Here is a 26,256-nt window from a genome sequence, read left to right as displayed (position 1 = left end):
AGCCAGAGGTACCACTGTATTATTATTATTATTATTATTATTATTATTATTATTATCCACAGGCCTGCCAGCACAACACAGAAGGACAACGGTGTGAGCGCTGCCAGCCAGGTTTCTTTGGCGATGCCAGGCGTGGGACCCCCGGAGACTGCCAACCGTGCCCGTGCTACGGACCCTATTCTGCTAGCCAGTAGGTACCGCCTGCCAGCCGTTCTGCTGTCCTCCTCCCCCCTTTTGAGCGAGGGGTGGTTTCTCTCGGCTGCTAACTTGCCGCCCTTCTCTTCTCCCAGGCCCGCCAAGACCTGCTTTGTGGACACAGACGGGCAGCCCACCTGCGACTCCTGCGCCCCGGGCTACTTCGGGCGCCAGTGCGAAAGGTAGGATGGCCGTGATGACTCTGCGAGGGAGGGGTGTAAGAATGAGCCCTCAGGCTGTGGGGGGGGGGAGAGAAATTGCCCACTCCTGGTGTGATTGGATGGTGGGTGCCTTCTTCCTTTCGAAAATCCAGCTGCTTCTCAGTAGACAGGGAACTACTGGGCCAGGGTGGGGGAGACCCTCCTCCCACCAGGGAGCTCTCACTGCATAACCACGGGCTGCTTCTCTTTCTCATCCTAAACTCGCAGGGTTGCTGTGAGGATCAAATGTGGGTGGGGGGTTGCCCCGAGATCCAGCAGAGATGTAGCTGGCAGCCTCGCTTCTGACTTTCAGAGAAGTTGTTATGCCAACAGTCCGTTGCTTAAAACTTTTTTTTAAATGATTATTATAAATTTGTTTATTTGGTTTTTAAAATTGAAATTTTACAGACATATATCAAACATAAATCACAAAAACAAGATCCCAAGGAATCTCCTAGACTTCCCTCCTCCCCTTTGTGGGTTCTACTGTTAATCATTTCCTCCTCCATCTTTTATGATAATCCAAATCTTTTACCTCTCCATTGTGTCCAAAATTCACTATTAAGCTAGAAGTGATACTCCAATCCTACTAATGATTTTCACCTTTTACAATGGTCTTTAAGATAAGTTATAAAATTTCCCCCTTCCTGATTACATTTTTGGCCTTCCTGATTTCTGATTCTTCTGGTCATTTTGGCTGTCTCGGCATAATCCATCAACTTGATCTGCCATTCTTCTCTGGTAGCAACTTTATCTTCTTTCCATTTCTGGGCCAATAACATCTGTATAGAGGTTCTCCGCTGAGCAAAAATGGAAGCACAAATCTTAAAATATCAGAGATTAGGAAACGCATAGAGGCAGAAGAAAGTCATTAAATAAATCATGGGAATAAAATCAGAGACTAGGTATAGATAAGAAAGTGAGAGTTGCGAGGAGAAAAATGTAAGGTGAAGAGAAAAGAAATCCATACTGGAAAGATGTGTTTATAACAATGGCATCCACAGTTTGTATTTCTTAAATTACTGTATGTTTTTGACAAGATATGTTGTTTAACGTTCTTCCTACTCTCTTTCTCTTTTTTCCCCTTTTTTCTTTTTTTTCTTTATAACAGAATATTGTGTCTCATTATGTGTAACTCTTAACGTGCAAATAAAAATTATTTTTTTTAAAAAAAGGGGGGGGGAGAACATACTCTCTTGCTCCTGGCAGCCAGGGAGGTGAACTTGGGCACTTCCGAGCCTGGAAGGTGGGGGGGACGATGGGCTGAAGCAGATCCTCAGACTTTGGCCTCTGCTCCTTTCATCCCCTTAACTCATCCCTCTTCTCTTGGGCCAGGTGTGCGCCGGGTTACTTGGGCAACCCCAGCCGGGGGCAACCGTGCACAGGTGAGTCCAGTTTCTGGGGCAAAGGGAGCTGTCAGCCAACAGAGAAACCAGGTTTCCGCAGCCAAGCGAACTTCGATCGTTTCTGGCATCCCATGAAAAGCCTCCCTGGAGGATTTGATTGTCGCAGCCTCCAGTGTTTTGGATTTCCAACTCCCAAGCCGGGAGGCTGAGAAGTGTTGTAGCTCAAAATATCTGGTCTGGCGAAGGCGGAATCAAAGCCTTGGGGCGGGTGGAAGGGGAAATAGTCTCACTCTTTCACCTGCCAAGTACCCACTGTCCTCAGCAGTTCCCTTCCACTTCTCCCCCCCAGCTACAGATCACGGCACCCGATGCCACTGCGATCCACATGGAAGCATCAGCAGCCATTGCGATGCCAGCGGGCAGTGCCAGTGTAAGGTAAGGCAGGAGGGGGGGGGCAGCCCTGGGGGGAAGCACCCATTGGTGTGCATTCCTTCCGCAGCTCAGAAACCCATTTCCTTTTTTAAAATTATTATTTTCAGGTTTTCATCATTAACATCATTCAAACTTAAATTCAACAATATTTATACAATTGTGTGGTTCCCTGAACCCCCATACTTCCCTCTTCACCCTTCTGGTTTTCCACAGATACATTTTTGTAAAATTTTTAACCACATCTAATTCATATACCCAACTTTGATTAAATCCTTATTTATTCCTCTGCCTATTAAAAAATTACAAGTGCTGCTAATGTCTTTAAATCTTTACATTGTTCCTTAATGTACAGTACTCTATAAAATTTACACAATTCTTTTTAAAATTTACTATCATTTTGGTGTCTGATCTTCCCAGTCATTTTCTCCATTTTAGCATAGTCCCTCATTTTCACTATCCACTCTTCCTTGGCTGCCGTTTCCTCTTCCTTCCACCTCTGGGCAAACAGTATTCTTGCAGCTGTCGTTGCATACGTAAACAGTCTTTTAAAGTCCTTTGGTATTTCTTCTCCTTTGATGCCTATCAAAAAAGCTTCTGGTGGTTGTTGTGCTTTTTTTTACAAAAGTTATCTTAAACATTTTTTTCAGTTCATTACATATCATTTCCCAGAATGCTCTGGCCTTTTTGCACGTCCACCACACGTGGTAATAATAATAATAATAATTTTTTATTTATACCCCGCCCTCCCCAGCCAAGGCCGGGCTCAGAGCGGCTTACAAGCAATAATAAAAACAAGATGAATGATTACAACTTAAAAACAAAAATAAAATACAACATTAAAATAATGGAACATTAAAATATTAAAATTTAGCCTCATCGCAGGTGGTGAAGGAAAAGAAAAAAGAAAGAGAGGGAGGGAGGGAATCAAATTGGCTCCAAGTCAAAGGCCAGGCGGAACAACTCTGTCTTACAGGCCCTGCGGAAAGAAATCAGATCCTGCAGGGCCCTGGTCTCATGAGACAGAGCGTTCCAACAGACCGGAGCCAGTGTTGAAAAGGCCCTGGCTCTGGTTGAGGCTAATCTGACTTCCTTAGGGCCCGGGACCTCTAGGGTGTTGCTGTTTATGGACCTTGAGACTCTCCGTGGGGCATACCAGGAGAGGCGGTCCCGTAGGTACGAGGGTCCTAGGCCATGAAGGGCTTTAAAGGTCAAAAGCAGCACCTTCAATCTGACCCTGTACTCCACCGGGAGCCAGTGCAGCTTGAAAAGCACTGGGTGAATATGCTCCCATGGCAGAGACCCCGTGAGGAGCCTCGCTGCAGCATTCTGCACCCGCTGGAGTTTCTGGGACAGCTTCAAGGGCAGCCATGCGTAGAGCGAATTACAGTGGTAGAACGTGCCTTCATTCTCTCTGCACTTCCAATATACGTTGGTGATGTTTTTGTACATTTTCGCTAATCTTGTGGGAGTCAAATGCCTTTGGGCCTCTGGACGTGGTCCAGCTTCCTTCTCCAAGGAAACAGCGTCTACCCTTACAGCCTTGGGGTGTGGTTTCCCGTCCCTTGAGGACAAACCCTATACCCCTTTCAAGACTCTGGGTTTCAAGACCTGTGTCGAGCCACTAACCATAGCTAAATCGGCAACAGCTGTGTTAGCAAACTCCTGAGCATACCTGATGGGCATCTCGCCCTTTGTAGCTCCTCCTGATCTGCGCATCTGGCACATCTCCTCCACTGTATCAGTGGAATTCACCTCAGTGCACCTGCTGTTTCTAACAGCAACAGACCTAGTATCTTAGTCTTCATTGAACAGCATGCGGTGAACTTCAAATAAATAGAAAGAAACTATTGCCAAAAATGTTGTTGGAAAGGGAAACAAAAGATGAAGAGCTAAAAGCAGTAATGATTGACTGGGCAAGAGATATGGGGTATAATATACAACTTGCCGATTGGGAAAGATTATGGAGGGAGAATTTTAAGTTCAGAAATAATAATAATAATAATAATAATAATAATAATAATAATAATAATAATAATTTGTATTTATTGTATTTGCTTCCAACAGAACACTAAAATACAGTAACCTATTAAACATTAAAAGCTTCCCTAAACAGGGCTGCCTTCAGACATCTTCTAAAAGTTTGGTAGTTATTTTTCTCTTTGACATCTGAAGGGAGGGTGTTCCAGAGGGCGGGTGCCACTACCGAGAAGGCCCTCTGCTTGGTTCCCTGTAACTTGGCTTCTCGTAGCGAGGGAACCGCCTGAAGGCCCTTGGCATTGGACCTCAGTGTCCGGGCAGAACGATGGAAGTGGAGACTCTCCTTCAGGTATACTGGACCGAGGCCGTTTAGTGCTTTAAAGGTCAGCACCAACACTTTGAATTGTGCTCGGAAACGTACTGGGAGCCAACGTGTAGGTCTTTCAAGACCAGTGTTACATGGCCTCGGCGGCTGCTCCCAGTCACCAGTCTAGCTGCCGCTTTCTGAATTAGTTGTAGTTTCCAGGTCACCTTCAAAGGTAGCCCCACATAGAGCGCACTGCAGTAGTCCAAGTGAGATAACTAGAGCATGCACCACTCTGGCGAGACAGTCTGCAGGCAGATAGAGTCCCAGCCTGCATACCAGATGGAGCTGATAAACAGCTGCCCTGGACACAGAATTAACTTGCGCCTCCATGGACAGCTGTGAGTCCAAAATGACTCCCAGACTGCGCACCTGGTCCTTCAGGGGCACAGTTACCCCATTCATATTTTTTTTATATAATATTTATTCAAATTTTGAAAGTTACAAAAAGGAACAATAAAAAAGAAAATTAACAAAGGCATAAAAAATACACACAAACAATTAAAAAACAACAACAGAACAGACCTTTACCTAGCTTTCTTTCCTTTACTTATTTCCTTGACCTCCTCACACCTCCCTTTTTTGTATTCTAGTTCAATTAGATGTTTCAGCAAATCCTTTCCAGCTTTGTTTTAATCCTAATAATTTATCTTAATATACTGTAATTCTCGTCTTTCACCAATTAATAAATCAATTTTAACCTAATCCTTTATATCATTTCTGCTAAAACCACATTACTTCATTCCAACAACCTTCTAACATTCCTTAATTTTACAATGTTTCTGTAAATAAACTTTGATTTTTTTCCAATCTTCTTCCACCAACTCTTCACCTTGGTCTCAGATTTTGCCAGTCATTTCAGCCAGTTCCATATAGTCCATCACTTTCATCTGCCATTCTTCCCGGGTGGGTAAATCTTGTGTCTTCCAATACTTCGCGATGAGTATTCTTGTTGCTGTTGTTGCATACATACAAAAAGTTCTGTCCTTCTTTGACACCAATTGGCCGACCATGCCCAGGAGAAAGGCCTCTGGTTTCTTCTGAAAGGTATATTTAAATACCTTTTTCATTTCATTATAGATCATCTCCCAGAAAGTCTTAATCCTTGGGTGAAAGAATGTACCTTCAGTTTCTTTACATTTCCAACATTTATTATCGGGCAAATGATAGATTTTTGCAAGCTTGACTGGTGTCATGTATATCATTTTCATCATATTCTCTCTTAAGGCATTGCATGCCGTAAACTTCATACCTGTGGTCCAAGACTGTTCCCAGTTATGGGAACTGGGAACAGCTGGGCACAGTTACCCCATTCAGGACCAGGGAGTCCTCCACACCCGCCCGCCTCCTGTCCCCCCAAAACAGTACTTCTGTCTTGTCAGGATTCAACCTCAATCATTCTGTTTCCACTCCCCTTTTCCAGCTGCCCTTTCCTTCCCCAGCAGACCCTCCTTCTTTCTGCGCCCACTGCCTGCCCATCATCCTCATTACTTTGCACTCCAGCTTTTCTCCATTCCCTTTGCAGGCACACACGGAGGGGCCCTCCTGCAGCAGCTGTCGGCCGCACCACTTCCACCTGAGCACGGAGAACAAGGAAGGCTGTTTGCCCTGTTTCTGCATGGGCGTCACCCAGCAATGCACCAGTTCCTCCTACCACCGGGACCTGGTAAGAGCAGCACAGCATCTTTTCTTTCCTGGACTTCCAGGAATTTCCGTCCTGCTGGTCTTGGGAAATGTACCAAACTATGTTTCACACGGGACGCGGGTGGCGCTGTGGGTAAAACCTCAGTGCCTAGGACTTGCCGATCGCATGGTTGGCGGTTCGAATCCCCGCGGCGGGGTGAGCTCCCGTCGTTCGGTCCCAGCTCCTGCCCACCTAGCAGTTTGAAAGCACCCTTAAGTGCAAGTAGATAAATAGGTACCGCTTTATAGTGGGAAGGTAAATGGCATTTCCGTGTGCTGCGCTGGTGCAGGCTCACCAGAGCAGCTTCGTCACGCTGGCCACGTGAACCGGAAGTGTCTTCGGACAGCACTGGCCCCCGGCCTCTTAACTGAGATGGGCGCGCAACCCCAGAGTCGGTCACGACTGCCCGTACGGGCAGGGGTACCTTTACCTTTTTATGTTTCACACGCACTGTTACCGGTGCCACATAATACTCTTTCCACATTTGTAAGAAGGCAATCTTTTAGCAAGGCACACTTTGGAACTCCATGTCTATTGACCTTCACTCTTCTCTTTTCTAAGCTTGCTAAATGTGTTTTTGTGTAGGTGAAGCCTATCTGGATAAGCGGAATGTTGACAGGCTTTTTTATTTTTTTAATGTATTTTAAAAAAGATTTTCGTGGTTTACCAAAGTAGGTGCAATGTCTCTATCTTTTTTTCCAAGTAACATTTTTTACAGATCAGTTTCATTTGTTGACTGGTGTTTTCATCTTGATTTTGTCTTACTGTTGATTTCTTTTAAAAAGTAAATGCTTTAATGATTTTTTTTGTTGTTTTTTAAATATTTTATGTATGATTTTCAATTTTACACATTTCACTAATTTTACAATCCTTTTAACATTTCCAAACTTGACTTCCTTCCCCCTCTTTCTGCAGTTCCTTAAATTTATTTTTAATATTTTCTACATATCCAAATTAACTTAATTTGCTCATTTATTCATCTACCGTATATACTCGAGTATAAGCTGACCTTTTCACCACATTTTTAATGCTGAAAAAGCCTTCTCGGCTTATACTCGAGTGAGGCTCCCGCTTGCCTGTTCTCCGGTGCAGTGCGGATGACTTGTGAGCGGCAGAAGCTGTCGTTGGCGGAGGAGGAGGAATGAGCAGCCTGAAAGCAGCCCTTTCTTTTCTTTCAAATTTTTAAATTAATTTTCCAACTTTATAACAAACAAATGGAAAGAAAGCATCAAAAAACAAACAAACAAACATTTATCCTAGCTGTAATAATTCCACTTTTGTTAACAATGCTGGATGACTTCCTCAAGTCCCCCTGGCTGAGTTTCTATATAAATCATTGTAGCAGTTTTCAAAAACTATTTTCACATAAAATTTGCTTGGTCAATTAACATCTTTCTTTCTTTTCATTTTTTTTTTTTTACCATTATATTCTACAACATCACTTATTTAAATCCTAGGCCAACCTGATACTCACAAGTAATTCTATTTAAGTTATCTTAACATATTTAGCTAAATAGTCTTTAAATTTCTTCCATTCCTCTTGGTACACCTCTTCCTTCTGGTCGCGGACTCTTCCGGTCAGGTCGGCTAGCTCCCAAAAGTCCATCATCTTCATCAGCTATTCCTCCACTGTTGGTACTTCTTGTAATTTCCAATTTTTGGTCAACAAAATTCTAGCTGCAGTTGTGGCATACAAAAACAATCTGACATCTTTCTTTTGCAATTCCAAACCTGTTATTCCAAGTAGGAAAGCTTCTGGTTTCTTAATAAATGTATATTTCAACATTTTTTTCAATTCATTGTAAATCTTTTCCCAGAAGTCTTTCACCTTGGGACAAGTTCACCACATATGGTAAAAAGTACCTTCTTTTTATTTACATTTCCAACATAGGTTATCACTCTTGTGGTAGATCTTTGCTAATTTTACTGGGGTTAAGTACCATCTAGACATCATTTTCATAACATTTTCCTTTAACACTGTACATGCAGTGAACTTGACCCCAGGCAGCCCTGTTTAGGGAAGCTTTGAATATTTGATGTATTACAGTGTTTTAATATTTTTTTGGAAGCTGCCCCGAGTGGCTGGGGAAGCCCAGCCAGATGGGCGGGGTATAAATAATAAAGAATAATAATTATTATTATTTCGGGCTGCTCCTTCCTCCTCCTGCGCCACTGCCAACAGCGGCAAGGTTGCACGTGTGCAAACACTTAAAGAAGCCCAGGCATTCTGACACATGCGCGGCAGTGCTCCTTTTAAAAAGAAAACAAAACCAGACAGAGCGGTGGCGACGGTTGCTGTGGCAACTGCCATTATGGTTCTAGAAGGCGCTCGTGAAGGGAAACTGACTTTCATATCCTACTCTACCAGCCTGAGGCGCGCAGGGCGGCCCCGGATGGTGCTGTGCTGGCTGCAGAGCCTCGACCTCAGCTTTTCGCTTATGCATTTCCGTAGGTGAAGCCACCCCCTCCCGCCTGCTTCCCACACCTTGGCCGCCCTGACGCTTCCAGCCTCGGAGGCTGAAGATGCACCTCAGGGTCAGCGGGAAGAAGGGGCCTGATTTGCTTTTGGCTCCTTCGGCTGCATGGGACGCGGGTGGCGCTGTGGGTTAAACCCCAGAGCCTAGGACTTGCCGATCAGAAGGTCGGCGGTTCGAATCCCCACGACGGGGTGAGCTCCCGTTGCTCCGTCCCTGTTCCTGCCAACCTAGCAGTTCGAAAGCACGAAGTGCAAGTAGATAAATAGGTACCACTCCAGCAGGAAGGTAAACAGCGTTTCCGTGCGCTGCTCTGGTTCGTCAGAAGCAGCTTAGTCATGCTGGCCACATGACTTAATGTTTTGATGTTGTATTTTAATCTTGTTTTTAAGTTGTATTCATTCAACTCGTTTTTATTATTGGTTGTTAGCCGCCCTGAGCCCGGCCTTGGCTGGGGAGGACGGGGTATAAATAAAATTTATTATTATTATTATTATGACCCAGAAGCTGTACGCCGGCTCCCTCGGCCTATAGAACAAGATGAGCGCCGCAGCCCCAGAGTCGGCCACGACTGGACCTAATGGCCAGGGGTCCCTTTACCTTTACCTTTTACCCTCGGCTGCAAGCCCTGGGCTGCATCTTTCTTTCCATGTGGGCGCCTCCCCTCCTGCGAGAAGTGAATGCGAATCTCTCATGGAGCTTCGAGGGAGCTTGAACTCAAGCCCATTGAAATGTGTATATTAATTTTTTTCAGACCGAAGGCTGGGTGAACCAGTGAGGTAGAGAGGCTGTTTTGGGGAGGGGGGAAGCGCCTGTATTCTGTTGTCATCACTGGTGATGCATCCCCTTTTTCCGTTGAGATCAGGTTTCCTTCCTTAAAAACTAAAGCTGTGGGCTTGCAAAGTTTAGTTCAGAATTAGCTTGCGGTCCACAAGATACCTTTCTTTCCCTAGGAAGAAAGGCTTTCATGGTGGCAGCCCCTACTAGAGGATTTGTAGTTGCCGCATCGCAATCCTGGATTTGCATAAAGGCGGCAAGCAAAAGTGAAGTCAGGTTGCACAAGAGTAGTGAGCGTGGCATGACAGTGAGAAGGGAGAAACACTGAAAGGCTGGAGGGGATGGGGGGAACTGGCAGTTTTAAACAATGGTAAGAGGTTTGAGTACTGTGGAATATTTGAGAGCTCTCACGAGGCAGCTGAGGAGTAGTTTGAGTACATTGAGAAGGGAGAGAGATGAAGGTTTTTGTACTTCTAAAGTTATTGCTGATACTATACAGTGGTGCCTCGCAAGACAAAAAGAATCCGTTCCGTGATTCTCTTCGTCTAGCGGTTTTTTCGTCTTGCGAAGCAAGCCCATTGACGGCTTAGCGGATTAGCGCTATTAGCGGCTTATCATTATTATATTATTATATTATTATATTATCATTATTATCATTATTATGTGTGCCATCTCTGCTCTTTCCCTGCAGATCACCACGCCTTTCCTTCCCAGAAACTTCCAGGGATTCTCACTGGTCAACCGCCAACACACCACCCGGATCGAGACCGGCTTCACTGTGGAGATGTCCCCTGAGGGTCCGCAGCTTTCCTATGCCCGCTTTGGGCAGCTGGGGGAGGAAACCTACCACTGGCAGTTGCCGGAGTCCTACCTGGGCGACAAGGTGAGAGCCCTGCTCTGTGGGATGCAGGGAGTGGCGCTTGCAGTTCTTGAGCCCATCCCTGTGGCGTCTGGTCATCCTTCCCGGACAGACAATTGTGTTCCTCGTGGTCCGTTGTGAACCAAGGCCATAGCTGTCAACTTGCAGATTTGAAAATAAGCGATCAGCAGCCTCACCTGTCCCGGGGACAGTCTACGGGATATCTAACAATCCAAGAAAGCAGCGGGAAATAAGGGAATTTCCCGCCAAAAAAGGGAAGGTTGACAGCTATGACCAAGGCACTGATTTGGGGGGCGGGGGGGGGGGATGGAAATTCATAGGTTGTTTCCAGAGAGAGGTGAGATCAGAACCTTGGCTTTGAAGGTAAGTCCATGGGTACCAACTTAAAGAAGGAGACAAATGAGAAAAGAAGGATGCTAGGAGGCCGATGTGGATTCAGTCGGACCGTTGGGTCCATCTAGCTCAGTATTGTCTACACCGATTGGCAGCAGTGGCTCTCCAGGACTCCAGGTAGAGGTCTCCCCCAGCCATACCTAAGATGCTGCCAGCGCGGGTTGAACCCAGGGCCTTCTACACGCAAGGCAAGTGTTCTGCCACGGCGCAATGGCCTGTTTTCAAGCAAGGAGGGCGCACAGATCAGGGTGCACATTGGGTGCCAGACTAGGACCTGGGCGACTAGGGTGCAAATGGTCCTGAGTGCTGCTTCACAGTTTCTCTCTCCTCCTCCCAGCCATCTCCCAAGAAAGAAGCCTCACTTTTCTGGTGCCCGAAGCTCGTGGGAGTGACTTTGGGCCACTCGCTGCCTCGGTCAGCCTAGCTTGCCTCGCAGGGTTCTTGTGAGGATTAAATGAGAACAGTGTAGCTCTTTGGAAGGCAGGTGGGACACAAATGTGGTGGTGGTGATTTTGGTGAAAAAGAAAGGAGGAATTCCACCCCTTCCCCTGTTGTTGTTGTTGTTGTTATTTCCCCATTCCCAGGTTTTTCTAGCAGAAAACCACACAAATAGACTCGGGTTCCCCTGTGGATGTCCTCTTACAGTCAGCATGTGAGGAGGTCTAGATATTATTATTATTATTATTATTATTATTATTATTATTTATACCCCACCCTCCCCAGCCAAGGCCGGGCTCAGGGCGGCTAACAAGCAATAATAAAAACAAGTTGAATGAATACAACTTAAAAACAGGATTAGAATACAGGAATTAAAATATTGAAACAAAAATATTAAAATGCAGTCTCATCACAGGAGGAGAAAGGAAAAAGAAAAAAGAAAGAGGGGGAGGGAATCAAATTGGCTCCAAGCCAAAGGCCAGGCGGAACAACTCTGTCTTACAGGCCCTGCGGAAAGAAATCAGATCCTGCAGGGCCCTGGTCTCATGAGGCAGAGCGTTCCACCAGGCCGGAGCCAGTGTTGAGAAGGCCCTGGCTCTGGTTGAGGCTAATCTGACTTCCTTAGGGCCCGGGACCTCTAGGGTGTTGCTATTTATGGACCTTGAGGCTCTCCGTGGGGCATACCGGGAGAGGCGGTCCCGTAGGTACGAGGGTCCTAGGCTGTGATGATGCAGCCCCTTGCCAGCAGAAGGTGGCACAAGATTGGGTGGATCCTGCAGACTTCCGGTTGGCGCCGGCGCTAATGGCGGCTCGCTCTCCGTTCTCCGGAGAGAGAGCTGCTCCGCGAGTTCGGGTCTGACCGCTACGGCGAAGCGGGGACCCCTAAAATCACAGGCGCGGAAGCCTGTGAGCAAGGAGACTCGGTGGGCATCGTTTGCGCCCCCTTTTACTGCGAAAGAGCCTTTTTAAAGGCTCCGGAGGAGCATCGGGGGAGCGCAGAGCTGAGAGTCGCTACCCAGCTCGTGGAGTGAAGCCGCATCGCCATTAGCGGAGAGCGCCGACTTCTTCCTGTTATTCGGACTGAAAGAGACTCCCGTGAGTAGGATTGGCAACCCTTTCGGGACTTTAAATTCAACTTCTTTTAAAATTTGGCCGAAAGTGGGGACGGTAAACAAAGTCTGCCTTCCCCAGATTGCATGACTGCTAAAGCAACGGACTTAGTAAGCTGCAATTGACATCTTTTAAGGGATTTTTTTTAAAAAAAGGATTAACCCCAGCATTGACTTAAGTCCTCCCCCCTAGGGAGCAGGAACGGGGGGGGGGGGTGAAAAAGAAAGGAAACCTGCAGGAAAACTTTTTAAGGGACAATCTACCGCAGACTCTATCTCTGGGAACGGACTGCCTGAGTGATACACTTTGACAGGGAGCTGTCAAAGACATTGCAAAGAGGAGACTTTATTTGCTACAATTTATTGAGACTTTGTAAAAATTATATGGTTGCAACTAAAAGACTGAGAGAAGTTTTTTAGTAACTTTTCCCTCTGAGGGCTTTTGGATTCATTGTTTCCTTGCCATATTGAAGGTCTCAGCTCCCTCTAGAAGGTTGGAAGTAACAGTTGCAACACGATTGTTAGTCACTGGCTTTTTCCATTCAAACCTGTTCCTGTGAGAACGACCTTGGGACATGAGCGGCCTTGGAGACGAGATAGCAACAAGATCCAAGTCTAAGGCAGCACATAAGAAAAGGGGCTCTTTATCAGGACTATTGCCAACAGGCCCAGGTGGACAGGAAAAGGGAATAAGTGCATTCATGGAGTCAGTGACGCAGGCATTATTGAAGATAAATGAATCTTTAGAAAGGTTGAATAAACAGAGTACAGAAAATACCAAGCAATTGGCAGATCTAACGGCAAAATTGGAATTGAACACGAAGAGCGTAACGTCTAATACACAGATTATACAACAGTTGGTAGAGGAGAACGCCACAATAAGGAAAATTGCAGAAGAGGCTAAATCTACTGCGGAATCTACACAGGAAAATTTAGTTCCTGTTTGTAGGAGGCTTGACCAGCATGAGGCGACCCTTTCTTTATGGGACATGCAGCGTAAGGAGAAGAACTTAAGACTTAGGTTGGTTCCTGAGAGTGAGGGGGACAACCTAGTGGACTTTCTCACAAAAGAAATTTCAGACTTTTGGCAGGAAAATCTAGAGGGAACAGAATTTGAGATTACAACCGCCTTCAGATTGGGTAGAAGGCAAGGCAGGAAGATTCCAAGGGACTGCCTGATTACATTGAGGTCGAAAGAGGAGAGAGACAAGATACTTAGTCTGCATTACCAGAAAACACTCCAGATTCAAAACGTCTCTGTGCAAATCTACAGGGATATCCCAAAATATATTTTGGAGGTGAGAACTCAGTTCAAGACTCTGGTGGACCTGCTGAAGAAGAACAACATACCTTTCAGGTGGGAATTTCCACAGGGTTTGTCTTTCAACTTCCAAGGAAAGAAAGTCAAGATAAAGACTGTACAAGATAAAGAACAGTTCCTACACAAATACGGAGAAGACCTGGTGAAAGGGGTCCTCAACTCAACTGCAGATACAGACTTGGGGAATTTGACATTTGGACTCAAATCACCAACGGACGAAGAACAGCTGCAGGGTGCAGTTGGAGGTAACTAATTAACAATGTCTCTGAGAATTTTAACTTGGAACTGTAATGGACTGAACCTTCCCAGGAAAAGGCGTGAGGTTTTTCATATTTTGAAGAAAGAACAATTGGATCTGATTTGCTTGCAAGAAACCCACGTGACAAGAGCACATAGAAGACTACTTATAAATAAAAGATTGGGACAAGAATTTATTTCATCAGATAAAGTTAAGAAAAGAGGAGTGGTGATATACGCAAAAGAGAAATTGGCTCCAAGACAGATTTTTAAAGATGAACAGGGCAGAATCTTGGCAATTGAGATACAGATCCAAGGAGAAAAAATTTTGATACTTGGAATCTATGCACCAAATGAAGGGAAGGCAGAATTTTATAAGAAATTACATGAGACATTAACAAATTATCTGGATTACAAAGTGATTTTATTAGGCGATATGAATGGGGTTGTATCTACAAATATGGACAAAGCGCAAAGACAGGTGATCTCCAAGGACGGGAGACTACCCAAGACTTTCTTTGAAATGACTGATAACTTGGACTTGATCGACATTTGGAGAATAAGAAACCCCCTTGAGAGGGAGGGAACATTCTTTTCAGAATCACAGATGACCTGGACAAGAATAGATCAAATATGGATTACTAGTGGGATGGCTCCTAAGATAAAGAAAGTGGAAATCTGCCCAAAGACATGCTCCGACCACAATGCAGTAAAGATGGAAATGAAAACAACAACAGCTGGCTCTTTTAGATGGAGAATGAATGACACCCTATTTAAAGATCCAGAGGTGTACCAAAAGGCCCAAAAGACTTTGAAGGACTATTTTGAGATAAATCTAAGGACAGAAGTGGAGAAACGAGTGATCTGGGACGCAAGCAAGGCCGTGATGAGGGGTTTCTTGATACAGCAGAACTCCTTGAAAAGGAGGAAACAACAGGAGAAGAAAGATAAAATTTTGGAAAGGATAAAAGACAGTGAAAAGAAACTGAGATCCAACCCAAAGTCACATGAGATCTTGAGACAAATCAAATTGTATCAGAAGCAATATATGGAATTGATGAACCAGGAGATTGAATGGAAAATTAAACGAATGAGACAAAAGACATTTGAATCTGCAGATAAATGTGGGAAACTCCTGTCATGGCAATTGAAGAAGAGACTGAAATTGAACACAGTTACAAGTTTGGAGGTAGATGGAAAGAATATTTCGAAACCAAATGAGATCAGTAACTGCTTTCAGAGCTATTTCAGAAGACTGTATGCACAAGGGCCGGAAAACGAAAGAGACATTGAAGAATTTCTTAAGAAATATGGATTACAAAAAATTTCGCAACAAAGTATGGCGTTTTTAAATGAGAAAATAACTGAACAAGAAATTGAGGGTGCCATTCAAAACATGCAACTGGGGAAATCTCCAGGGCCAGATGGACTAACCTCCAGATATTACAAAGCCTTGAAAGACTGGATAATTCAGCCACTTAAGGAGGTTTGCAACGAGATATTAGAGGGGAAAAGGGCACCTGAGACGTGGAAAGAAGCCTTCATCACACTTATACCAAAGACTGAGGTTGATAAAAAACAGATCAAGAACTACCGCCCTATATCACTACTCAATGTGGATTACAAAATTTTTGCAGACATTTTGGCAAAAAGACTAAAGAAGGTGCTGGTGGAGGAGATTCATAAAGACCAGGCAGGCTTTCTCCCGGGTAGGCATATATCTACTAATGTAAGGAATATAATTGACATTATAGAAATGCTGACAGTGAACATTAATACGAAGGCAGTTTTAATTTTTGTGGACGCGGAGAAAGCCTTTGACAATATATCTTGGAAATTTATGAAAAAGAATCTCCATGGGATGGGGGTAGGCCAAAGGTTTGAAAATGGTATAAGTGCAATTTATTCTGAGCAAAAGGCGAAGTTAATTGTAAATAATGTGGTTATGGATGAACTACCTATAGAAAAAGGGACACGTCAGGGGTGCCCAATATCCCCATTACTTTTTATATCGGTCCTGGAGGTCCTGTTAAATATGATTAGGGGAGATCAGCTGGTAAAAGGGATTCAGGTCGGAGCCAGACATTACAAATTAAAGGCTTTTGCAGATGACTTAGTACTGACCTTGCAAGAGCCAGACACTAGTACCAAAAGAGCTTTGGAATTAATTCAAGTATTTGGCCAGGTCGCAGGATTTAAGTTGAATAAACAAAAAACCAAGGTATTGGAAAAGAACTTAACAAATGTTGAAAGGGAAAGATTCCAAGAGGAAACTGGGTTAGTGGTGGCAAAGAGTGTAAAATACCTGGGGATTAACATGACATCTAAGAATGTGAACTTATTTAAGGACAACTATGACAAGTGCTGGACTGAGATAAAGAAAGATTTAGAAATATGGTCAAACCTGAAGCTTTCCTTGTTAGGTCGAATTGCTGTGATCAAAATGAATGTATTGCCTAGAATGTTATTTTTGTTTCAGACATTACAAATTGTTGATAAATTGGATTGTTTCAAGAAGTGGCAGAAAGACATATCTAAATTTGTCTGGCAGGGCAAAAAGCCCAGAATTAAGTTTAAGATACTTACCGACTCTAAAGAAAGAGGGGGGTTTGCCCTGCCGGACTTAAGACTTTACTATGAATCGGCAGCTTTCTGCTGGTTAAAAGATTGGCTACTTCTTGAAAATGCAGACATTCTAGATTTGGAAGGATTTGACAATAATTTTGGTTGGCATGCATATATCTGGTATGACAAGGTTAAAGTGTATAAGGGTTTTAAAAATCATATTGTCAGGAAAGCACTATATAATGTATGGATACGGTATAAAGATTTACTGGAAAACAGAACTCCCAGGTGGCTTTCACCTATGGAGGCTAAGGAAGTAAAGAAACTTAATATGACAACCAATTGGCCGAAATACTCTGAGATTTTAGAACAAGAAGGTGGTGAATTTAAATTACAAAGTTATGAGAAAATAAAGTCCAAGGTACGAGATTGGCTCCATTATTTTCAAATAATGGAGGCTTTCAAACAAGACAGGAAAATTGGTTTCCAGGTGGAGAAATCGAAATTGGAAACAGAATTGTTAGAACCCAATACTAAGAATTTATCAAGAATGTACAACTTGCTGTTGAAGTGGAATACAATAGATGAGACAGTGAAGTCTGCTATGGTTAAATGGGCACAGGACATAGGTCATGACATTATGTTTGCTGACTGGGAGCAGTTATGGACCACAGGTATTAAATTTACGGCATGTAATGCCTTACGAGAAAACATTATGAAAATGATTTATAGGTGGTACATGACCCCAGTCAAGCTTGCGAAGATTTACCATTTGCCCAATAACAAATGCTGGAAATGTAAAGAGACTGAGGGTACCTTTTTCCACCTTTGGTGGACCTGCCCAAAGATTAAGGCCTTCTGGGAAATGATTTATAATGAAATTAAGAAAGTGCTTAAGTGCACCTTTAACAAGAAACCAGAGGCATTTCTCTTGGGTATGGTCGGCCAGTTGGTGCCGAAGAAGGATAAGAATTTCTTTTTGTACGCTACTACGGCAGCAAGGATTCTTCTAGCAAAGTATTGGAAGACACAAGAGCTACCCACGCTGGAGGAATGGCAGGCGAAAGTGATTGACTTTATGGGACTGGCAGAAATGACCGGCAGAATCCGCGACCAAGAGAAAGAGACTGTGGAAGAAGATTGGAAGAAATTTAAGATGTATCTTAAGAATTATTATAAAACTGAGGAGTGTTAAAATGCTGAGGGAAAAGAAGACGTAGAATTGCAGCGATAATTGGGTTTAAAAATTTAGGGTGGAATAGAGAAAGAGGACAAATTTATATTTAATTGGGTAAGATAGGTTGCTGAATAATGGTACTAAACTAAGGATGCAAAAAGGGAAAGGTATGGGGAAGTCCGGGAAAAGAGGGTTATGAAAATAAGGTTAAGAAAATATGAGTTTGTTGTTTGTTTGTTTTTATGTTGTTTTTTTTGTTTGTGATAAAAAATTGGAAATTAATAAAAATCATTAAAAAAAAACAAAAAAAAAACAAGATTGGGTGGATCCTGGGTGCCCCAGAGCTCCCCCCACCCGTGCCAACCTTCCCCCAAAGTAAGCTGTTCCACGGGGCTGGAAGTGGGTGGGGACTGTTATCAGGGCACTCCTGATGGACAGCAGGAAATTGAGGCTTCCTTCTTGGGAGATGGTTGTTGTTGCTTATTGAATTTACATACCGCCTATACCCAGAGGTCTCAGGGTGGTTCACGTAAAAACATAACAGTATATACAGTGGTGCCCCGCAAGACGAATGCCTCGCAAGACGAAAAACCCGCTAGATGAAAGGGTTTTCCGTTTTTCGAGGCGCTTCGCAAGACGAATTTCCCTATGGGCTTGCTTTGCAAGACGAAAACGTCTTGCGAGTCTTGCGATTTTTTTCGCTTTTTTCTCCCTTTTTCTAAGCCGCTAAGCCGCTAATAACCGCTTAGCCGCTAAGCCGCTAAGCCGCTAATAGGGTTGCTTCGCAAGACGAAAAAACTGCAAGATGAAGAGACTCGCGGAACGGATTCTTTTCGTCTTGCAAGGCACCACTGTAAAATAAAAATGGACCTCTTGAGATGGCTGGGAGGAGGAGAGAGAAACCACGAAGCAACACCCAAGAAGGTAGGTGGTTAGGATTCTGGAGGCAGACCTCCTTTGTTGCTTTACCCTCTGACAATCCTGCCTTCGAATATGCATTGCAGGGGGTGGACTCAATGGCCCTCAGGGGTCCCTTCCAACTCTAGAATTATATGATTGTGAGGAGTGGGGTGGGCATCCCTAGTTTTGACAGCTCGCAAGCTGCAGGCAAGGCTTGCCATTTGTTGTGTATTTGTCTATAAGCGCATCGCCTGCCCCCCAAACCCGTCTTGAATTAGCGACCGTCGCAATTTCCTGTGGCAGGGAGTTCCACAGGCTTATGCATGAGTTGCAAAGAAGGCGTGCTTTATTTTGTGAGAGGACGACACTTTGAACTCGGAGGGGGGCAAGGTTCAACGAGAGAGTCCTTCTGGTTGAGGGAAAATATTTTATCCAGCCCCCAAATCTGCTCAGAGCCTTCTTTCCTGCGCCACTTCAGAGCTGGCTAGAATAATGGGGGGCAAGCTGGACAGGAGGAAGAGTCTTGTTCCCAGGAGGGGCACAATGATGGGGCTGAATGTATTTAGGGGTCTGGCATGGGCTATGAACTCTCCACCTTTACCTTCTCTCTGTCTGTCACTTTTTGTTTCTCTAATTCTTTCTTTCCTGCCCAGACTGTTGGGCAGAAGGAAACCTACTTTGCCCGGATGCGCCGTGCCCACAAGGTACGCGGGCAGAGATGCCCGTAACGGAGCATGGACTTGTCGGGTTCTGGGGCATGCTATTGTGTTGTGTGCGAGGATGACTGGCTAAGAAGAAAGGTGGTTTGCAGCATTTGGGGCTTTTCAGTTCGGAGGAAAGGCGAGTCAAGAGGTGACGTGATAGAACTGTGTGAAGTTATTATGCATGGTGTAATGGTTATAAGGGGTTGCTCGTGCGTAAGTTGCCACCAGTCCTGGCTAGGTAGCCTGGTTAAACCTGTCTGGCTGGACAGCCCTTCACTTCGTGGCTGTTCAGTCGCTAGCAGAATCCGTCAGTGGGCGTTTCTTAAACTTCTTCCAGCACAAAAGCTCTCTGACGCCAAGTCTACGCCTACTTTCCCTGCGCGGAAGTCTTCTGCGCAGGGTGGGTGTGGGCAGAGGAGGACCTGTGCTCTCCCCGCTGGTCTCCAGCGAAGAGTCCTGGAGACCCCTCTCCGATTCCCCCAACCGCCCCCCTTTATCTCTGGTGTTACGCTGATTTCCTTCCCCAGCCGATGAGTTCCCTCTCTCCCTGCTTGGCCCTTCTCCGGCATCGCTTGGGAGCCCTGCCTCCACTGCTGGCTCCGATGTCAGTTCCCGGACACATGGCATTGAGGAAGCTGAACGTTGGAAGATTTAGGACAAATAAAAGTAGGCCTTTCTTACGTTCTCTGCCTGGCATCTGTTCCAAAGTGGCTGCCATGCTTTGTTCAGAAGCCACAGAGATTGCTCAGCCTTTTACAGAGCCAGTCTTCCCTAGGCTACCTAGCTTTTAAAAAAGTTTTTACGACCCATCCTATATTGAGATGGCCATTTCTTTTAAACCCTTTTTAATCTTGCATTTTAAATTGCTGTAACCTGCCCTGAGGAACCTTAGGATGAAGGGCGGGTCATGAATCAAAATAATCGCAGCAATAACAACAGCTCAATGCTGTTGACAGTGACTGGCAACAGCTCTCTGGTCTTTTTTTTCTTTTTCCAAATATTTTTATCGGTTTTTACACAAACAGATTTAAAATAGTGGAAAAAAGAAGAACTTTTAACATATCCACACATGAGATTCTCTGAAGCTAATGACTCCCCCCCCGCCCCCTACATGGGGTCCTTAAAATATTTTTTCTAAAACTACATATCATTACATTCCCCACATTTTTCATTTCTCTAAATTGTCCGTTTCTTTCGTTTCTTTACAAGTCATTTTTTAAGTCCAGCTGACGTTTTTATTTGTTTGCAATTGTCTCCTAAGTAAGTTATAAATTTTCCCCATTCTTCTGCAAAGTCTTTATCTTCTTGATTCCTGAGTCTCCCGGTCAGTTTTGACCATTGGTAGCCAAACTAAGGCCCAGGGGCCGGATCCGGCCCAGTCGCCTTCTAAATCCAGCCCGTGGACAGTCCGGGAATCAGTGTGTTTTTACATGAGTAGAATGTGTTCTTCTATTTAAAATCCATCTCTGGGTTATTTGTGGGGCATAGGAATTTGTTCATATTTCCCCCCCAAAATATAGTCTGCCCCCCCCACAAGGTCTGAGGGACAGTGGACTGGCCTCTGCTGGAAAAGTTTGCTGACCCCTGGTTTTGACATTTCAGCATAGTCCAGCAATTCGGCTTGCCATTCTTCCCTAGTCGGGACTGTTGCTTCCTTCCATCTTTGGGCTAGTAGCATCCTTGCAGCTGTTGTCACGTACATAAACAGTCTTTTCTGGTCTTTTGGAATGTTGGTATCTGTAATTCCTAAGAGAAAAGCTTCTGGGGGTTTTTTACAAACATTTCCCCCCCAGTTCATTATACTGTATATCAATTCCCAAAATGACTTTGCCATCCTTTGGTGTTAAATTTTTCTCTAAAACCTTAGTTTTTAACTTATTCAATTTAAATCCTGCCATTTGACCAAATTCTTGAATTAAGTCTAAAACCCTTTTAGTACTAGATTCTGGCTCCTGTAACGTCAAAACTAAGTCATCTGCAAATGCTCTCAATTTGTACTGTTTAGCTCCGACCTGTATACCTTTAACCAACTGGTCTCTTCTAATCATGTTCAGCAAGACCTCCAGAAGCGATATAAAGAGCTACAGCTCTTTTAACAGCTCCTGTGATTTTGAGTGTCTGCTGGTGTGGCATGGCTGGGGTCAGTGCATGCCCCCAACTCTGTGGTGTGCTGCCTCCTAAGATCAACAGACCCCCACCCTTTGTGCAAATTGGGGGGGGGGTCACTTTGCCCTCCTAATGTGTTTCTGTCTGCCTTTCCCTCCCTTCCCTGCATGGGCACCCCATACCGAGCTCTCAAACAGGAGAGCCTCTGCATGAGGGGCAACAGTGAATGTTCAATGGAGTTGGGTGTGGGGAGGCTGTCAGCTTTGCATGGCCAGGCGAGAGGCCGGCCAGCTTTCAACATGCCCACCGCCCGTGTCCCACCCCAGCAGAACTCCACATCCCTCACAGAGGAGCAGCTGAGGAAGGACGTGGCAGCTGGCAGGATCCCCAGCTCTGGCGGCCGGGTCCGGCGAGCCACCCAGGTAACGTGTGCGAAAGCCGGCTCCATGGGGATCTGTCCAGCTGGGGATAGCGGCGTTCGTCCTGGGTTGGGCAGCCATTCCGAGCTCTGTCCTTTTCAAGGACGCCCAGCCATTTTCAGGCCTACCAGCGTGAGTAGATAAATAGGTACCACTGCGGCGGGAAGGTCAATGGTGTTTCCGTGCGCTCTGGCACTCGTCATGGTGTCCCGTTGGGCCAGAAGTGGTTTGGTCATGCTGGCCACATGACCCAGAAAAGCTGTCTGTGGACAAACACCGGCTCCTTTGGCCTGAAAGCGGAGATGAGTGCCGCACCCCATAGTCGAATTTGACTGGACTTAACCTAGTCCTTTACCTCTCTGTACTGGGCCTGCAGGTCCTCTTTTGCTCTGCCTGTCTGCCCCCCCCCTCTCTCTCTCTCTCTCCCCCCCCTTTCTGACTCCCTCACCTCCATCCTTCAGGTGCAGGAAACCCAGTTGAGACGTGATGCTGAAATCTGGGAAATGCTGTCCCGCTGGCAGGCCTCTTCCCGCAGGGCACCCCCTCCTCCCAAGGAGAAGGAGGAGGGCGCCCCCAAACCCCCTCCAGCAGGACTGTGGACCCCCTCAGCTGCCCAGGCAGCCCACCTTGGCCCTCCTCGCTCCTTTGCCTCCTTGGCCAGGGCTCCTGTGCTCCCCGCTTCTCTTGCTGCTGCTCCCGGCTCCCAGGTACATCCCCGCCCTTCCTTGGCTTCATAGGGGAGTCCTGGGTCTCTCTGCATGGCCCTGTCCCAGGGCACACCTGCTTGCTGCCAGCGCACTGGCTGAAATCATACTCATCTGGGCCATATTGGGTTTGGAAGCCAAACCATGGAGTGGGGGAGAGGGGCTCAGAGCTTATGTCTTACTCCCTTTTCCAGGGATTTTGTCCTTCCTTCCCTCTGCCCTTCCTTCCATCCTTTTGTGTTCCCCAACCTTCCTATTCTTTCTTTTTTTAAAATTTTTTTATGTATTCATTCATTCATTCCTTTGACAACGTAATAATCAGAAATAAATAAGAATAAAAATGTGCACCCCATCCCTGAGATCGTTCCATTGTAACTAACCAACCTCCCAAAATTTCAACACCTCTCGCGATGGTGACAGTACAAATTCTACAAACACCCTCCGTATCTTTTCAAAGTCATTTCTCCTGCATATTCCCCGTCTTACCTTAATGGCACATGTCAATTTATCATTAATAGCTATATCCCACACCTCTTTATACCGTTCTTCCATTTTATATTCTGCTTGCCCCTTCCACTTCCTAGCTATAATAATTCATACAGCTGCCAATAAATTTGTGAGCAAGTCCTTCATAGCCTGCGAACCTTCCACTCCATCGTAAATTGGTAATAATGCTACCTCTGGACTCTCAGTCAGCTTTAACGTAGTGATTTCTGTTATCTCCTTAAACACCCTTTGCCAAAAAAATATTTACACTCCCACCACCTGTGAATATAATTCCTGGATTCCTGGCATCCCCTCCAACATAACACCGAATATTCCTTGTTTATTTAATTTAATCTGACTGGTTATTAGATACCATCTCCAAACTAATTTATAATAATTTAATTTTATTCTTACAGACATATGTTTCTCCCATATTTACTCCCAGCTTTGACTATTTGCCCTGTGTGGGAAAAGGAGACAACCTTCCTTTTCTGCCTGCTTCCATCTTTCCTTCTGTTCTTCCCTCCTTCCTTTTCTCTCTCCTTCCCTCCACCCTGCCATCTTTCCCTTCAGCTTTCTGTCTTTCTGTCTGCCTTTCCCTCCTCCTCCCATCCTTCCTGCCCTCCTTTCTCCTATCCTTCCACCCTCCCTTTCCTCCCCACTACCTTCCTGTCTTCCCTCTACCTCTCTCACTGAACATCTTCTCTTGGCCTCAAGCCCCAGGGACAAGGAATCCCCGGCGGAAGGTCTTCAGACTCCTCCAGCAACCTGCTCTCTTCCTCCCAGTCCCGCCTCAGGGTGTCTGAGGCTAAAAAGGTACCCACAAGCAGGGCAGAGTGGGCAGCGAATGGAGCTTTGGCATGGAGAGGTGTGTGAGAAGGGGATAGCTCTGCCACACAGCAAACACACAGCTGTCCAGAGCAGAGGCAGAAAAACGCGTGCCCCCCCAACCCTCTAGAAGGCATTTTCGAAAAAACGAAAATGTTTTTGCGGAATTTGGGGGGCCGTTGGTGCCAAAGCTGGCTACTCTTTTCTCCCTCTCGCCTTGGACCTCACTCTGCTTTTGGCATTGCTCATCTAGAAGGTGCAAAGCAAGCATTGGCAGGGGGTTTGGACTGGATGATCCTTGGGGAACCTTCCAGATCTACGATTCTGGGCTCACATTTGGCAGGGAAAACTTCCCTTTGCCTCTTTGATGGGAAGGAGGAGCATTTTGCAGATTTGCCTTCCTGTCAATTCTATACCTGAAGATCTCAGGGCGTTTCACATAAAGGATCACATACTTAAAATGAAAATAAAAATGACAACCCAATAGAACCCCCCTAATAAAAAGAGCCAGCAAAAAGGGTATAGGTCAGGCAAAGGCCTGGTTAAAAAGGAACGGTTTTGCCTGGTGCCTAAAGGTGTATAGTGAAGGCGCCAGGCAAACTTCCCTGGGGAGGGCATTCCACAGACGGGGAGCCACTGCAGAGAAGGCCCCGTTCTCATGTTGCCACCCTCTGGACCTCTCAAGGAGGAGGCAGACAAAGAAGGGCCTCAGATGATCTCAGGGTCCAGGTAGGTTCATATGGAAAGAGGCGGTCCTTGAGGTATTGCGGTCCTGAGCCGTTTAAGGCTTTATAGGTCAAAACCAGCACTTTGAATTGGGCCAGGAAACTAATTGGTAGCCAGTGCACTCTGACCAGGATCGGTGTAATATGCTCAAACCATCTTGCTTTGGTGAGCAACCTGGCTGCTGAATTCTGCACTAGCTGAAGTTTCCGAACGGTCCTCAGAGGCAGCCCTACGTATAACACATCTAACCTTGAGGTTAGTTCCCCAGGACACCTTATGAGTTCAACTGGCTTCTGCCTCCAGGGCAATGGTGACCCTGTCTTGCAATTCAGCTGCTTGGAAACCTAGCGGCCTCAATTGGCTCTGTGATGGCGTACGAGTTTGTGGGACAGGGGAGCCCTTCCATCTCGCCCTAAGCTGGCTTGTTGGCGACCTCCCGTCGTCCCCTCAGATCTTGCCCTTGTTGCAGCCCACTTGTCTCCAGCAACCTGGGTGCTGGGGACCGTGCTGAGGAGGGCTGCACTGAGGATGAATGGTGGGAGCCTCCCCCTGCCCTGATCAGGATCCTGAATCTTCCCAGGAACATGGAAGTAGTATAGATTTGGAACAGTGGTTTGCAGAGAGACATAGTTCAGAAGGCAGAAGCTGGGAAGTACTGGGTGGGGAACAGGTAGGAGAGGAAGAACTGGGAGAGAGAGAGTTAACAGACTCAATGTCGCTGGAAAGCGTGTAGCCGCTCAGCCCAAGGTCAAGCAGATAAGGTGGCAGCGCAGAAAGCACAGCAGTTGCAAGACCAGGTTACAAGTTGTGGAAGTGAAGTGGGTGACCAGGGAGGAAGTGGGTGAAACCTTTAATTGGGAGCACCACCGTTCCTAGGAAATGGATTCTTTGTTCTCTCTCTGTGATCATTAAAATTTCTAACTGGTAAGAGACTTCTTTCGTTTTGTTCTGCTCATCTGCTGCCAAAGGGCGGGGAGGAAGCTAAGTTCCAGAAGCCTGACACTGTGTTTGCAATTCACAACTCGGGGCTGATGGGAGTTGTGGTCCAAAGCAGCCAGCGAGAACCAGGCAGATGGAGAACGTTGTTGCGACAGCTCTTTGGGAGAGTGGGTGGCTGAGTAATAGAGTCAGTGGGTGGTTGTGGCACCCCACCTACCCCATGGGCTTGGAGTCTGGGGCACGTTCTGGGCAGTGGGTGGTGGTTCTGTCTCTCTGTCTTTCTCTGAGCTATGGTGCCTGCCTGGCTGTGGCACATGTTGTAGAGCTGTGCGCTTTGAGATTTGCCTCGTCTGTCAGCTGTTCCCCTCACTTTCCTCTGAATCTTCCTCTTCTGTCTCAGTACTGGTTACTCTACAAGGGCTTCTCTCTCCTTCCCGAAATCGCTTTCTACTGGAAGCTGCCGGACTCCTTCCTGGGGGACAAGGTAATCTTAACGGCATGGACTGTAGGGGGGAGGTGAGGGGCAGGGTTGAGAGCCATTCCGGGGGCTCTGTGCTTGTGTCTGTTTGCATGGCGGTGGCATCAAAACAAAAGAAAGTCCTTCGCACAGCACATAGGCACATGGCCACGGTCTTTGCTGGCTTTGGAAGAGGATGAGACAAAATCAAGGAGGGAAGGGGCTTCTGGCCACAAGGGCTCTGCCCTCACAGCCAGAGGCAGCCATGGTTCAGAATACCAGTTGCTAGAAACCACAGAAGTGGGAGAGTTGCTTTTGAGCTCCAATCTGGGTTGCTGGTTTTCCATGGGGACATCAGGTTGGCCCCTGTGCGAACAGGATGCCATTGGCCTCATCCAGCAGGCTGTTCCTCGTGTTC

General features: G+C 45.9%; 1 protein-coding gene and 1 long non-coding RNA gene across 16 annotated transcripts in view; one reads left to right on the top strand and one right to left on the bottom strand.

Moving 5' to 3' along the window:
• The window catches only part of HSPG2 (heparan sulfate proteoglycan 2), a 240,738-nt gene that overhangs the window by 122,743 nt on the left and 91,739 nt on the right, over positions 1 to 26,256 (top strand). For 12 of the 15 annotated variants that reach the window (XM_079986614.1, XM_079986613.1, XM_079986622.1 and 9 more), the window contains 11 exons: positions 63 to 190; positions 291 to 377; positions 1,731 to 1,780; positions 2,091 to 2,176; positions 6,040 to 6,180; positions 10,141 to 10,332; positions 19,123 to 19,173; positions 21,606 to 21,701; positions 22,160 to 22,405; positions 23,606 to 23,704; positions 25,782 to 25,865. In XM_079986614.1, coding sequence (XP_079842740.1) covers positions 63 to 190; positions 291 to 377; positions 1,731 to 1,780; positions 2,091 to 2,176; positions 6,040 to 6,180; positions 10,141 to 10,332; positions 19,123 to 19,173; positions 21,606 to 21,701; positions 22,160 to 22,405; positions 23,606 to 23,704; positions 25,782 to 25,865 — 1,260 coding nt within the window. The remainder of the gene's footprint in view (positions 1 to 62; positions 191 to 290; positions 378 to 1,730; positions 1,781 to 2,090; positions 2,177 to 6,039; positions 6,181 to 10,140; positions 10,333 to 19,122; positions 19,174 to 21,605; positions 21,702 to 22,159; positions 22,406 to 23,605; positions 23,705 to 25,781; positions 25,866 to 26,256) is intronic. The other 3 variants (XM_079986616.1, XM_079986615.1, XM_079986620.1) reach the window with 2 other exon arrangements.
• LOC307222276 overlaps positions 1 to 26,256 on the bottom strand; it is a 47,699-nt gene that overhangs the window by 7,301 nt on the left and 14,142 nt on the right. The gene's annotated exons all lie outside the window — the stretch shown is intronic.

Source organism: Podarcis cretensis (genome assembly GCF_951804945.1).
Source record: "Podarcis cretensis genome assembly, chromosome: 8".
Taxonomy (NCBI): Eukaryota; Metazoa; Chordata; class Lepidosauria; order Squamata; family Lacertidae; genus Podarcis; species Podarcis cretensis.
Note: the sequence above shows the minus strand (reverse complement) of the source record. Positions and strands in the feature narration are given on the sequence as shown.